Source organism: Fundulus heteroclitus, chromosome 17 (genome assembly GCF_011125445.2).
Source record: "Fundulus heteroclitus isolate FHET01 chromosome 17, MU-UCD_Fhet_4.1, whole genome shotgun sequence".
NCBI lineage: Eukaryota > Metazoa > Chordata > Actinopteri > Cyprinodontiformes > Fundulidae > Fundulus > Fundulus heteroclitus.
The window spans coordinates 11,736,024-11,751,789 of record NC_046377.1 but is presented as its reverse complement, the minus strand read 5'-3'; the positions used below and the strand labels follow the sequence as shown (position 1 = coordinate 11,751,789).

At 39.4% G+C, this 15,766-nt stretch overlaps 1 protein-coding gene across 1 annotated transcript in view; it reads left to right on the top strand.

Moving 5' to 3' along the window:
- LOC105915870 (ELKS/Rab6-interacting/CAST family member 1) overlaps window positions 1-15,766 on the top strand; it is a 217,104-nt gene that overhangs the window by 119,894 nt on the left and 81,444 nt on the right. Inside the window, exon 19 of the mRNA XM_036148963.1 lies at window positions 12,666-12,813. Coding sequence (XP_036004856.1) covers window positions 12,666-12,813 — 148 coding nt within the window. The remainder of the gene's footprint in view (window positions 1-12,665; window positions 12,814-15,766) is intronic.

Sequence of the window (15,766 nt, the reverse complement as noted above, 5' to 3'; positions counted from 1 at the left end):
TGTGTGTGTGTGTGTTATGAAGCTTCTCGTCCTCTTTTTTTTTTTTTTAAGTTCTCTGATGTACAACAGCTCTTGAGGGGAGCTTTTCTTTCCCCCCGGAACACCAAAACACACCAAAACACACAGAGAAATCCCATGCACCAGCTTTAACCTATTTCCCCAACACTTCCCTCTGACGGTGCCATCCTCTGACTCTGTGCTAAATCATTCATGTCCAGCCTCTCTGACCCCATTCCAGTTTAATTTAAAGGCGCACACAGGGGTACAGGCAGTCCTCAAAAAGATTCTTCCCAAAATCCTGTTGCTCTGTGTGTTTTATACTGGACCTTCCTGCAGCACTTGCGTCCTTTACGTTTTTGCTCTTTTTTGTGACATTAAACCAGTGAATGCCATTGCATTTTGCTGGAGATTTACGTGATAGATCATAAAATTAGCAAATGGAGCGGAACCGCCTGTGAAGGTCTAAGGCCTCTGACGATTGTTGGAGAAGATCAGTGAACAGTCAGCATCGTGAAGACCCAGAAACTCAGAATATGAAGTTGCGGAGAAGTTTAAAGCATAATAAAGTTGTGAAACAGCAACGCCTCATGGAGGACTGTTAAATCCATGATCCAAAAATGAACACAGTGTGGCACAACTCCAGACCCAACTAGACATGACCACTTAAAACGACATCAGAGAACCAAAGAAGCCGTCAAGAGACCCTTTTGGAGAAGCGACAGAAACCTGAAGCTCAAGAGGGAAAATCTGGCTTTTATGGAAAAGTAGCAAAAAGAGCGGCTTTATTAAAAGCAAGTCGTTCTGTTGTTTATCACAAACCATGTACTGTAGGTGACACAGCAAACGGGTGGAAGAAGATGCTCTGCTCAGATGCTGAAACGTTTAGACGCCACGAAAAACTCTTTATGGTGAAAATCTAGCAGCATCCTGCCGTGGTGATCCTCTCCCTCATGATTGACAAGGAAACTCGTTAACGTTTTGGGAAGATGGAGTTAAATACAGAGCATTTAGTAGCTGCAAAAGCCTTTGGATCAGAACAGAGGTTTGCCTTCCAGCAGAACGACGGCTTTAAACGTACACCCAAAACTACAACGGAAGCGAATGAACACACAGTTGTGAGACCTGGCTGTATGTGAATTTTACCGTCTTTTTTCCTTTTTATTGTACTTCATAAACGTTTAAAGTTTCCAGAGTAAACACATTTCAGATTCTAGCTTTAGATGTACGCGTCAAATGGATTCTTACCTATAATTCCGCATAATAATTGCATCTTTATTGAGCTTTTTTTTTAACCTGTTTTCTGTGCGGCGCGGCCAAGTTTTAAAGTTCTAAACGCATGTAATTATCGTGTTAGTTGCGGATAGTTTTCTCTAATAAGCTCTGTTTTAATCCAGTGCAGGGAGCTTTAATGATGGCGCTCCGCTACAGTTAACACTCAACAATAAACCAAAAGCTTTATTGGCTCTCTTCACTTTAATGCCGCTCATAAGGCGGGCCGGCTACAACACATGTTCCATAAAAAACCTGCTGTGATGTGTGGAAAGATCGCGCGGCGTTTTCTCTCGTCGGGTTGTAAAACGGGGTCCAACGGTTGTTGTGTTTGGGAGTTTCTGTGGGATCCTGCAGGCAAAAGCAGCGCAAAGCCTCAGCTAACAGGGACTATTGACTTCATGTCAGATATATATTTTGCTGTTTAAATGAAATCCACGACGTGTAAGAGTTTGAGTCTGTGTGAGACGGAGAGAACGAGGGAATTTTCTCAGCGCAGATAAGAACGGAGGGAGGGGGTGGTGGGCTCATTGCTCGCTGGTTGTGTGCCGCAGGTCAAAAGCTGTCAGCTGGGCGAGAAATACTTCTCTGCAGGATTTCACTCTGGAGACCAAGGAACTGGTAGCGATGAGTGTGAGTGTGCGCTGACATGTGTGAAAGGGAGAGAAAAGAGCGGCAGAAAGGCAGCAGAAATGGAGGCAAAGACAAAAGAAAGAAATGGAACCAAACTTTGCATGAAAACGAAGGACATTAGTGTTCAGTTTTAAACAATGCATATTGACTATATATCCTATATGGTACCACATAATTAAGGAAAATGCAAGCGTGAGTTGAGCAGGAGCGTTGACTGTATGGGTCGTTCCCATGAGAAACTTGCCATTTCTTCTTTACTGATGCCAAGCAGCATATTGTGCTATTGACACTTGTTCGGTGCTTTTTTTATTGGATTGGATGATTGCAGTTCTAAGACTTATAGCAATTTAAAGTTTATTAACCAGGGCCATCAATGGTGTGTGGGAGAAATGGACACAGCCACATCAGCCTGTCTACTTCTCCCCACGCTAGTAACCAGGTTGGTCACACCCTGCCGTGGGACGACATCCAATTTCTCAACCAGCAGGACCCATAATACGTACGTACGTATGCAGTATTATAGGTTTTCATCAAAAATTACCACATTGGAAACAAGCGTTTTAATATGCTGTTAAACACTATCCTTTGTCCTGTAAAACGTATTACATCTTTTATCGAAAAATACAAAATTAAATAAATAAAATCAACATAAATCCACCGAGAAAGTGTTACTTTCAGAGAATAGAGACTTCTCTTTTTAATAAAACTTGTTGTTAAAGAATTATTTATCTATGAAGTGTCGGTCTAACATGAGGAGAAAACCCCCCCTTTTTCAGACATTATGTGGACGACTTTCAGCAGCAGCTAAAGAGTAAAACTCTGGCGACGTGCATTCAGTGTTTGGTGTAAACCAGAGCAGACGGTATCAGAGAAAACAATGGATAGTGGTTTTGGTCAGTCAGAAAACGGAGAGCAGAGAAAGGGGATTATTTCTAGAATAGCTCTGTTTGTTTTAGACAGAGACTGGCCAATATCTCTGTGGACTCAAATCTACTATACACACACACACACGCAGGAACGCACACTCATGAGTGCGCGCAAATGCAGTTTAAAATACAATCTGTGAACACGCATCTGTTTGAGCGTGAGCACAGCTTAAACACGGCAGATTGCGGGGAATGTCAACTGCATGAAAGCGATAAGACAGCCTACATGTGAAGCAGCTTTAGTCTGCGAGTAGAAATATGTGAGTGATCTAAGACCAGGCATTAGGGTTTCTGATAAAGTGGGGGGCCTTAAGTGGTTTGGGGAAGGCGAGCGGCTTCGCATCTGTGTGTCCGCGTGTGTGCGTCTGTGTGGGGGCCGGGGTCAGGTGCCTGGCGCATTTGTGTATATCTGCTTACTGTCTGCCTTGTCGCAGCGGCGATGACATCATGGCACACGACTGGCGAACAACGGAAAGAATCCGTCCACCGCGCCTATTTTACAGATAGAGAGGAAGAAGAAGAAGTGGAACGACAGAAAATGTGACAAAGACGGGGGCGTTAAGGGAGAGGAAGAGACGAGAGAAAGATGTGCTGAAGCTTAAAGAGAGTGAGAAGTGGGACAAGAGTAAAAATATAAAGGCAAACCTGTTAAGTTGTGACCAACCTATGGACCGTTCGTATAAACACGTGACGGCTTTACTATACGCCACTTTTACCAGCTGTTGGAAACATTTTGCAGCCTGTTACCAGTTCACTATAAACCTTTTTATATAAACACTCATGAAATTCAGGTTTTCTTTGTGCACTGAAAGGGGTTTTACACTTTTAGCAGCAGCAAGACATTAGCAGGTAATAAACTAGATTTATTGTGCATGACTTTTAAAGCGTCTTCCATGCTTTTGCTTTATTTATAGCCTTAGCCATCGCCTGATAAAAGTTAGGCATCAGCACCTGTATTGATGTGTGGGACGTTTGTTTTTCCAACTACAGCAGCTGAAAACGCTTACATTTTAGCCTTTTTTATCTCCATCTCTCAACCATGCATGCACACCTTCACACTAGAGGGCAATTTAAAGTAACCAATTAACCTAGCGTGCACATTTTTTGGCCTGTGGGAGAAAGCTAGAGTACCCAGAGAAAGCCTGCGCATGCACTGTGGTGACCCGGGACCTACTTGCTCTAAGGTAATAGAGCTACCAACTTCTCTACCGTGCAACCCCTCATAAAACCACTAAAAGTGTAAATGTCATTTAAAAGGAGATGCTGATGCTGATCTGAGTGATTTAGAAATCGGCATTTGACAACACAGAGCTCTTATTGAAAACTAGTTTAAATCTGGCAAAACCTATCCCATATTGAGAACTCAGATTTGAGCGCAGTGCACTAGTGCTGGGTAATAAAACTGTCTTGATAATTTATAGAAAAACTAAAAAAAAATCATTAGCAATGATGAAGGTAGCAGTATCGATCACTATTATGTAAGCATTTTAACAAGGCGGAGAAGGATTGCAAAGAGCAGTGTGAACTTAATTGATATTTTCTGAGCCCTCAAACACAATACAGCAAATGGGATTTGTACATCAGTATTGCTAACTGAAAAACTATTATTATGGAATGTGTAAAGTGCGGAAATTCTTAAGGGAATTCATTATTTACTTTAAGGCAGTTTTTCAAAACAAATCTTATTAGTTATTATTGATATTTGATGACTTGTTTGCATTGAAAAATATACTATATTAGAAGCTAGACTTTTTATTTGAAACCATATTGTGATGATTATCAAAACCATCCAATACAAGAAATAATTTCATGATCATTTTTAGTCTCTGTTGTCCAGCTCTACATTTTGCAGCCACAGTAATGTTGTTCCAACAGGATTTTCTGCAGGACAGTCTCTATATGCTTCACCAACAAGAGGTAAATCCAGTTAAGAAAGGTACTACAATGAGCTGACAATATGTCCTTTAAAATGTGCATAGTTGTATCTTTTGTTTCCAAACCAATATCTCGCTCAACATATGCAGTGACACTCTTCAATAAGTTTACATCATTCTTCTGCTGGTGATGTTTTTCCGTGAAACAGTTTACTGAAGTTCTAGGCTAATGCTAGCTTGTTTGCCCTCTGTTTTTATACGTCTTGTTGATACATTATCCCGTAACATATTTTATTGTGTGCAACTTTGTTACAAAAACTAACACAAAAAAACGTTCTCCCTGTTCGTGAAATATCCTTGCTTTGAACATTGTAACATTTAAGGACTGTTTCAGCTGCTCACTGTGCCATACAGATAACATAGCCTCTCTTTTACTGTGAATGCCATTGTAAGGGGTAAAGGAACATTTAACTCATTAGGGGGAACTAAAATTAGTTAGATGATCAAAGTAATGTTTACAGTCATGAAGTGATGGACCCAAATGTAGAACATCAATGGATAGCATAAATAATTCCAGTAGTAAAAGAATTAGTGAGAGCAAAGCCGATTAGGTCCAAGTCTAAGCTTTATCAAATTCATCAGAGAACATTTTACTAAAATACAATTGTTAAAACGATATCTGCTGAGAAGTGTAAATGAGAAAAACAGACAGATAAGACGAGAAGAAAAGCCAAGACAAGTACGACTCTGTTCGCACTGCAGGTAAACATGACCCACATCTGTTTTCAACAAGTGTGAACGCTCAGATCTGGTCCATATCTGATATCTTTCAAGCCAGATTAGAGCCACATATGTGAATCCAACTCATATCCAATGTTTTTTGAATGTGAGTCCAGTGGGAACAGCCAAGGAGGATTTGATGCAATTTTCACGTCATTGTCCATCAACATTTGTTACAACTTTGCATCAGCGGGACATGATAGCAGTTAGCAAGATTATAGACAGCTGCACTGGTACCGAACAGTGGAAGGACAACGAGATGTTAGTCTTCATTAATATATGACGCGGCACCTCTATTCAAGCCCGATTGGAAGGAACAGGACTAAACTGGCAGCCAAAGCTGTGCAAAATGCCAGAATACACAGTTTAACGCTTCTCAGCACCTGCTGACACATTAAAAGGCCTCTATTAGATGGAAAGCAAAAACACTTATTTCTGCCATGTTCCATGTTTCCTGGACCAAAGCGTGCTCTGCGTGTGTGTCATTGTCATTGTTCTTTTGCGCTTTTGGGCCAGTTAGAAACCGCAAACAGTCTGGACTTGAGTCAGATTTTGGTAACATTTTAACAGTAACGTGATTGACCATGGGGGGAAAAATATTTAAACTGAGCATCAAGACCTGCAGCGTGAATGCAGCCTATACACATACCATGCCATATTTGTTTCTAATGCACTTAAAATACAACATAGCAGCTGACCAAAGTGCTGTACAAATATAAAAACAAAACACAATAACACAAACAAACACATGCACTCTGGCCGACAATACTGAGGTGCAAATAATGAAGAATTATGGAGGAAGACTATCACAGAAAGTGGAACTAAGACTTTAAAAAATAAAACAGGAATCAAGGTGTGACTGGAAATTTAAGAAACCTATAAAAGATTCAAACCAGACATAAAACCATGAACAACACAAAAACTATGACAGTTTGTGGATTATATTCCAGTTTAAAAACTTTTTTTAATGAATCACAGCTATAAAGCTTGCACAGGGTGCAGCTGTTCTACCATCAGTGACATTTTAAAAAATGCCTTGATCAGCATCAGACCGGGTTCCTGACATTTCTAAAATATACATTATGATTACAATAAAAACTTATGTGTGAGTCATTACATAACAGGATTTAATAAAAGTTAAATTACTTTTATTTTAGTTTTTCATTTTTTCAACAGTTTCATGTTCCAGCATTTTTATGCCTCCATCTCTCAATCTCACATGCATACAGGGTAATTTATTGTGACCAATTAACGCAGCAGTACGTGCCTTTTATAAGAATGTACTTTTTAGATACTTATTTAAACTTTCACTATGTCCTGACAGTAAAATACGAGACACATAATCTGTGAAAAAAAAATTAAGCTTTTAGTCCTGTGACTCCCCGACAACTGAGCCTTAAGAATGACCTATAGCGGCATTGAAAGTCACTCTAAAACTACCACAAAATGAGGCGAATGACCCAGTTAAGAAGGCGGCCCAGTACTTGAAACTCTTATAACTCCAGATTTGCTTGTGGATTCAGGTCACCAGCTAAACTTGTAAAACACAAAGATGTTGTAGGGTTACAGTCGTTATTAAATTAAGAACTAGAATCATGTTCAGTTATAGACAAATTCAATCATGTCAGTGAGGATTGGGGGGGGTTGTGAAAGGCAAATGGGAAAAAACAGCGATTCCACATACTATAACAATAAATGGTTATCTGGGATTTGTTGTTGACTAATAATCTAATTGCGATTTTTTTTTATCTTAATATTGCGATTGCGATTTAATGCGATTATTTTTTTCATTTTAATTTATCATGTCTTTTTAAACATATACAAACAACAAATCAATCCGTTTCATCGCTGTGCAGATTAGGTGCTAAAAGAGCCGCTGCGTCTCAACTCGGAGAAATTATTGCGTTCTGCCTACGATGTATTTCAATCAAAATTGCGATTTGATTTTGACTTTTCTCTGCATTAACCACAAGCTACAAAAATGGCCTCTAGATAAAGATGTTTGTAAACAAGGACTATTTAAAACAAGAACTTTTAATGTTTTTATTAATCAGAAAATTACTCAAGAGAACAGCTTTCAATTGAGTTGGACATCAATCCATGTTAAACATAAAGTGCAACCAACAAACAAGTCTATTTATTAAACTGATTGACCAGAACTTAATGCTGTGGTGAGATTCCTGAAAGCTTCTGGTAAAACAGTATGATTATACAAAATCTAAAACAAGTAATAAAACTAGATTACTGCTGCAACTGTCCTCCCTTACATGTGGAGCAAACCCACTTTAAACATATTTCTAACACCTAAAGGACGCGCCTGATTCACTAATTGTTACATAGCCAAAAATTGCAGACCTCTGCGGTTTGGAAATTGCATTTTTTAAAATTGCGATTATATTGAAAATGCGATTAATTGTTCAACCCTACCTGCGAGTATCTCTGAGTTAACCTTTTTACACAGCTTTTATTCTTCAGTTACTTTTAGTGGTCCTTCCTTCATTCTGCTCTGCTCCGTAGACTTGACAGGGGAGTTCAGATCTAAGGATCTCTATCCTCTGGGAACCTTTCATCCTCACATTGCTCGCTCCACTGTCTTTCCTGCTTTCTGTGATAATGACATATCGCAGGCAGCGCCAGGAGCATGCAGTGTCATCTGACACAAGCATCTTCTCGCAATTTACCAAAAGATCGCTGCACTCGAAAACGGTTTCTGTCTGATTACATAGCAACAGCAGTGGCCGCAGCCAGCGCTTGTCAAGAGCACGTGTTTTAGCTTTGGAAGCTGAGAAGGCCAAGTCGAGTGTCTTAAGTATGTGTTTGTGTATGAGTCTGACAGAGATGAAGGGAGAGGCCCAGAATGAGACAAGTGCATCTGGAATGAATATAATATTATCACCAGCCATTTATAAGTGCCGGGAGTTGGCAGGTAACGCTCAAATATGGTATAAAACTAGACGCTCTGTTAGCTTTAACAAGACTAATGTTCTATTAGTCTTCCTGTGTGTGAATCTCTGCGTTTCTGAATCAGTTAAACGAAAGAGAAAGGATAGGCTGTCCGACGTTCTTCTAGTATCTTATTGTCCAGAGAAAGGAACGCAAAACCTGTGTGTTAATTCATCGATTAAACACTGTTTCACATAAAAGGACATTTCTTTTTTTTTTTTTATGTAATTAGGGACATGGCTTTTTATGTCCGACATCTACGAGGGTTCCTACGCAGACTGAAAAGGTCTGGAATTTGATTAACATATGTTCTATGTCTGGAATGGACCTGGAAACTGCCCTGGAAAAAAAGAAACATCTGCCCATCCATCTTTCCATTCAGCTTTCCATCTATCGTATCTTCCTTCTGTGCCTCCGTCTGTCCAACTGTCCATCCCCCTGTCCACATTCGATTCTTTCCATCCCTCCATCCATCTCACCACCCATTCCTCTGTCCAAGTGTCAATCTGTAGCTATCCATCCATCTGGTGTCTGGCTTCTCCAGGTTCCATATTTAATGCCTGTCTACTGTAGGATATAGAAAGCAGAATAATGGCTTCATTGCTGTTCTTCTGTACAACTTGCTAAGAAGCTGAGGAGTTAATTTAGCCATCTGATTCAGCTAAATTGGAGCCGGGACACACATAAAATGCAACATAAGAATTTCTACTTATGAGTAAAAGTATGCTATGTTATAATAAGGTCCTAGTATTGTTTAAAAATCTTTTGTTTGTTTCCCAATAGAAATATTTCACATAGATAAGCCCTCGGCTGTCTGATAGATTTGCTCCTTTTCCGACGCAGGATGGGACATTTGCCCACTGACCGTTTTGGTCAGGGAGGCTGACTGAGTCCAAACACAGTCTGTCTCCTTTTAGATGTTCTCATCCCTGATGCCTAACTTTTATCATTCCTCGTCGCGCGGCTGTGTCGGTGTTTATGTAAGAGACTCTTTGTGTGTTATACAAAAGGAACAGAACAGGAATGAAAAAAATTTAATTTTTTTATTACCGTCATTTTGTATTTCTGGGATATTTATTTATTTATTTGTGAATATCGTAATAAAACCGAGCATTATGAGCGCTCCTGTCAAGACTGATGGTTGTTCCTCAAGTAGCACCAAAAGGGTCGACTCTCAGAGCTGCCCTGTGCTATCTAGCTCAGGCTGGAGTTGGCAGAGATCAGACTTGTTCCAGCGCATCCTCAAACACTCAGTTGTCGGTTTATTGCTTGCATCAGCTGAGGCCTCTGTTGGCAGACACTCGCCAATACTGGCCGACAGCAGACTGCAAATCTTGATATACCAATAACAATCTGGTGTTTGTCAGAGCTTCACAGCCTTTGCACCTGTCTTAATACTCAAAAGAAGTTCAGTACATTCGCTATCTCGCTTGAACTTTAATATATTCAGTGTTATGACATATGCTGGTATTTTATTGTAATTTTCATGAAGTACGTGCCTTTTCCTTGCATATTTCATTTAAATCAAAGAGTCTAACTTGTTGCTATACGGCAAAAAGAACCAAGATACCAGAAATGTTCAGCTTTCAGTGTATTTATGTGCACATGTTATTTTGTGTGTCCTATCCTTCAGCCTTGAGGGATTGTTAAAATTCCTTCAGTGATTTAGATCCCCTCTGAAAACATATGATTCTGAGAATTAACTGCCTTGGATGTTAACTCAGCCCAATTTGAGGCTGATGGGATGAATTTGATGCGGTTTGTTGCTTTCCTACCACAAAGAATGTTATTCATCTGTCAGCTCCCCAATCGAACCAGGAGGGAGAGTTAGATAGAGACACGAAGGTTGGAGATAGAGGCTGCAGAAGTGAACTCAAATGGCGTTTAGTAAAGTGCGCATTTGTATCTTAAGGACCTCAATTCTGTTTTCTGCATGATAGAGCAATTGAAATCTGTGATTTTTGGCTCAAGAATGCCTCATGCTTTCTTTGTATTTAAAAGCAAATCAAATTATGTGTACTTAGCATTTATGTAGGCTGTGGACAAGAACATCTATTAATATTAAAGTATATTCTTTATAAGGAAGCCCTTGTAGTGGCAAGAGCAAGACGTGTAATTTTAGTTATTGTCAAAATTGCTTTGACTTCCATGCAGCACAGCCTCAAATCCTCACTGCTCTCTGTAAAACCAAAAATAAGCAAACACAATATAAAAGTGGAACAAGTGACCCCAGAAGGAGGGTCAAGAGAGCCCAGATAAGGATAAGTAAAAATCTGGCCCGAACCGATGCTGCTCCTCCTTCCAGTCTACTTCCAACCATTGTCTGTTTTAAAGAGATGCACAGAAACTGTGTAACAGTAAATCTAACAACATCTAAAGGTCTGGATTCATTACGACTCCATTACAACTCACCGGCGCTATTTGGTCATGTGCAGTCGGTGCTATTGGAGCTCCTTTATCGCCATTAACAAATTTATCATGGAAGATTTTAATTTTGTTGCAACTAAAATATATTGTATTTTTGCAGAGAAGCGTTACGTTCTGTAGTAAAATTGAATGTATTAATGATGAACACTTTACTAATTACCAGTAGTCTCTCAACATAGTTTAACATTATTACCAGATTATGAAATAATATGCTAGGTTTGTCTGTGTCGTACAGCTACTTTTAAAAGGGTTTAGCTTAATGTGAAGTAATGTTAAAGTATTGCATGAATAATGAGTGCACTTATTATCATCTATAACCCTAATTTGTTGTTTTGGTTTTGATCCATAAACAAATGCAGACATATCTTCAAGTGACATTGAGCCCTTAATAGAGAATTAGAGCATTATAGAAAATTGTTTCTTTCTCAGGGATCCTAATAAAACGACTTAAAATCATCTAAATTATATAAAGGAACCTTTGTGGAAGTTTTTAAAACCTCAGTTTTTAAAACCTCAAAATACCCTAATGCCAATAAATAAGAGGTTAAAATGCAACTTTATTAAAAAAAATGTATTCGATTGATTTGTTACAGGCCTGTACAGGTACCTTTGTTTAGTTTTATTTATCCAGATAAATTTATTCTCTACTTTTGTAAGTTTAAAGTTTTTGTTTACGTGTCTAATTATACATATATCGTTATAAACAAAGCGATCAGTTTGTTCACGGTTTTGAACATTATACAGTACATCAATATATCAACGGTGAACTGCCCGTTACAATTCCCATGTTCAACAATCAAGACTGTTGGCCGTGTGGGCTTCCAGTGCGGCCAGCTGAGGCTGCAGAACCAAAGGGGGCGTGGCTTACAACTTACTAAGGCAATAAGCAAGACCCTGATGTGAAAGATTGAAAAAAAAAAGAAACCCTCGTTCAGTGTCAGCATCTTTCAGTTTAAACCAGAGGCATAGAGTAGATGATGTGGATCCATGAATAATTTCTCTTGTATATTTGACTTCAAAATAAGGTTGTGAAGTAATAGACATTTTTTTTTTTTTTTTTTTGGGGGGGGGGGGGGGGATGTTGACAATAATTTATTATATTTTTTGGTTTTAGTCCTATTTTTATTGACACTTCATTATGTGGCTTATGTAGAAAGGAAACAGACAGTAAATGTAAAAATTAAAGAATAGATAAAATGGTTATCAGTTTTTAGGTTAGCATGGCAATATTGTCTACACTTAGTATTGCTATTTTGAAGGGAAACTGCAATTCAAACTTTTTATGATTGCCATGCAAATGAAAAAAATTGCCTTGTTTTGTTAGTCCTAAAAGCAGCATCACAGACAAATGAGCAAAAGGTTGTGAAAGTAAAGCGGACATATTTCAGCCAACACAGAGAACCAAATGCTGCTGTATGCTGGACTTTATAGGTACATGGAGAAGGGTTTTAAGACAGATATGTTGTCACTACTGTAATAATAGTTTTATTGGAAACCATGATACATTTGCATACAATCCTCATGATAAAGAAATATGTTATCACATCCCTAAATTGCTAAATATTCGCTTTCCTTGTAGGCCACCATGGACTCACCCAAATTATTGATGTTTATTAGTTTTAATTAGTTATACTTCACTCAAGATTTCTAAATAATATTTTTACTTTTACAACCAAAATAAGGCAAAATATCAGTATTTTCCTGTGGCATTCATAAAGTTTTATGTTTCCTCTGTCTATATTTAGAGGAATGTATATCCAAGAAAGCAGAAAACTTTCAAGCTAACGTATCTAATGGATCGTTTTCTCCACAGGCAAGAAGCACTGCTGGCCGCCATAAGCGAGAAGGATGCCAACATCGCCCTGCTGGAGCTCTCCTCATCCAAAAAGAAGAAAACCCAGGAAGAGGTGGCAGCCCTGAAGAGGGAGAAGGATAGCCTGGTTCAGCAGCTCAAACAGCAGGTTAGACTGAGAGCTCAAAGCCTTGCATCAGCCGACTTGTGAGCAGAGATTTTTGATCAGGTTTAAAGATAACCGAAGGGGAGTAGGGATGAAAAAAAAAATGACGAAAGCGGTGGTAAAGTGATAGAGACGCTCAAAATAATGTGAGAATAAAGCTCAGAAATATTAGAGCCACGTTTGGAGAGGTGTAAATAAAAGCAAGGGGAGCTCAGGTGAGGTGGCAGTGATGAGGAGAGAAAAGAAAACGAGGAAGGCAGCCGGAAAGCGAGTCCAGATGTAACCACAGCCCTCCAACCACCAGGAGAAAATTTAGGATTACAACTGCTTCACTCGCCACACACAGATTATGTCTTTAACCAATATTTGCTGGCAACAGTTACTTAGATATTTGGATCAATGAATAACATTTTCCCCAGACTTGTGTATGTATCACCACTGTAGGATTGTTAGGTTTTGACACTATGTTCACACTCCCCCAGGCCAAAAGCAAAGACATTTACACGACGAAACGCCTGTGTGGCTCCACAGAGGGGTGCATTCACACACACGTTCCCAGAGACAAACAGAGATCGGGTTCTCCTGGAATAGCTACTAGAATACCCAGTTATTAATTATAGAAAATTCATTCTTGATGAATGCATTTTAATTAAAGTTTGGTGCAAGAAAAGTGGAGCCGAGGATCAGTTTGAGGTGGTGGTAAACAAACGAGCTGGGTGCTTTAGAGAGTTGCTGTCCAATGGCATTTTCTTCCTTCTTGTTAGACTTCCTGCCTCACCCCCTGTCTCGTCCCTTTGTGTTACATATGAGGACATTTATGACACCTCAGAGTCCCCAAGGTGGTTACAGACGACACAGAAGCTCAACTGTGCCCTCCTCTGAGTGTGTGTTTGTTTGCGTCTGCTGTGGTGTACAGAGTCTAGCCAGTAGTTCAAGGTTTTCCTACCTGAAGATCTCCGGTTTTCTGCTATTTCCAGTGCTTTGCAAACGCATCTGTACCCATTGAACTCTTTTCCATGTTACATTGCAACCACTAACATCAATGTATTTTATCTGTATTTTTTTACGACAGACCAACAGAAATTATCCCTTAATTGTGAAGTGGAAGGAAAACTTTTCTTCGAAGCATTTCACAAATTAAAATGCGGAGCGTGTGGTCTGCATCAGAGATTCACAGCTTAAGCGGAAGAATCTGTTGACGGGACAAGTGTTATTCATGCGTTTCACAAGCCTGCCACAGTACAAGAGTGGCCCAAAGATTGTGGAAAGAACATTATAAAGGAATAAAGGACTCGATTTCAGCTTGCCTCAAAAAATCTGGAAGAGACAGCAAATGTAGAAGCTGCTTTGGTCTAAAAGAGACAGAGGTGTCAAGTAACGAAGTACAAATACTTCGTTACTGTACTTAAGTACACTTTTTAGGTATCTATACTTTACTCCATTACTTATTTTTCTTCCTACTTCTTACTTCTACTCATTACATTTTCACACAAGTATCTGTACTTTCAATTCCTTACATTTAAAAAAAAAAAAGTTACTCGTTACTCTTGGCTTCAGTTTAAAATTTATAAATATTTATTTCACGTAATGTGTGCCATCCATTGCAGATCATTGGCGCCATCCACACCTAGTGAGAACTAGTGTAATTGGATGAGTCTTATAACGCAAACACTCATTGGTTAGCTAATCTATAGCTATTCTCTTTTTCTCTCTCTCTTTCATTCTCTCTTTCTCTTTCTTTCTTTTCTCTTTCTCTCTCTCTCTCTCTCTCTCTCTCTCTCTCTCTCTCTCTCCCTCCCTCCCTCCCTCCACACACAAACTACATAGAATGTTTTTGCACCAAAAGGTATAGTTTACCTTAGGTATTTGATGGAACTCACACATTTATGTTCTGGCAGTTCTGCAGGCTTGAATACTACCTCTGTTTGGAATTGAATTCCAATAAAGTTTCAGAGAGAACATGCTCCTTGAGTGACTTTGTCTTTGACTAATGGGTTAATGATTATGTTGTGTCTTGGGCCACATGTAGAACTAATCAGTGTTTAATTTAAGCTTTCAATTCATATAGTGGCATTTTTTTAAAGGTTACTTTATACTTTTATACTTTAAGTAGTTTTTGGAGCACATACTTTTTCACTTTTACTTGAGTATGGAGGTCAAGTTGATACTTGAACTTTTACCAGAGTGTTTTTAAACTGCAGTATCTATACTTCTACTTAAGTAACAAATGTGTGTACTTTTGACACCACTGAAAAGGGACCAGTAGACCAGTGTCTTTTTAGTTGACATGCAAAGCAAATGTGTAGCCGAAAGCGAACACTGCACATTGCCCTAAAAAACCATCATCCCCATGGTGATGCACGGTTGTAGTAGCTTTGTGTTGTGGGGAGGCTTTTACTTTCTTATGCTACGTTCAGACCGAACGCAATTTGAGTGTGAAACAAGCCGTCCAACGCCTCAACTTGGATGCATGTGCAGAGCGTTTTTGACACACTGAGCAAAGTGTGGACAGATGCGCGTTGTCCTTTTCCTTGGCCGGTCATTTGTGTATGATGGCAGATACAATAAAGAGAGTAGCTCAGCTTTACTTGCAGAATAAAGCAAGAGAAAATAGTCGTTGGGCACCTCTGCACCGTATATGAAGTCACCAGATAAACTGTGACAATAAGTTTGTCCTCCATTGTCTTCACTGTAGGATTTCCTGGGTTATTCCTGGTCCTGCTGTCCCACAATAAGATACGTCGGTACGTCACAAAGTGGAGCTTTTCTGGTTGGTTGATGCGCCACGTCAACCTCCAAAAGTGCAGATTTCCCAACTCCTGCGTCTGCTGCTTTGGTCGCTCGTTGATGCTTGGAGTCGCGAAATGCGATGCGCACCAAAAGCATCACAATTCGCCACGCCAGACATCTCGACACGTTAAAACATTAAAAACATTGAAGGTTATGGTTGTAGCGT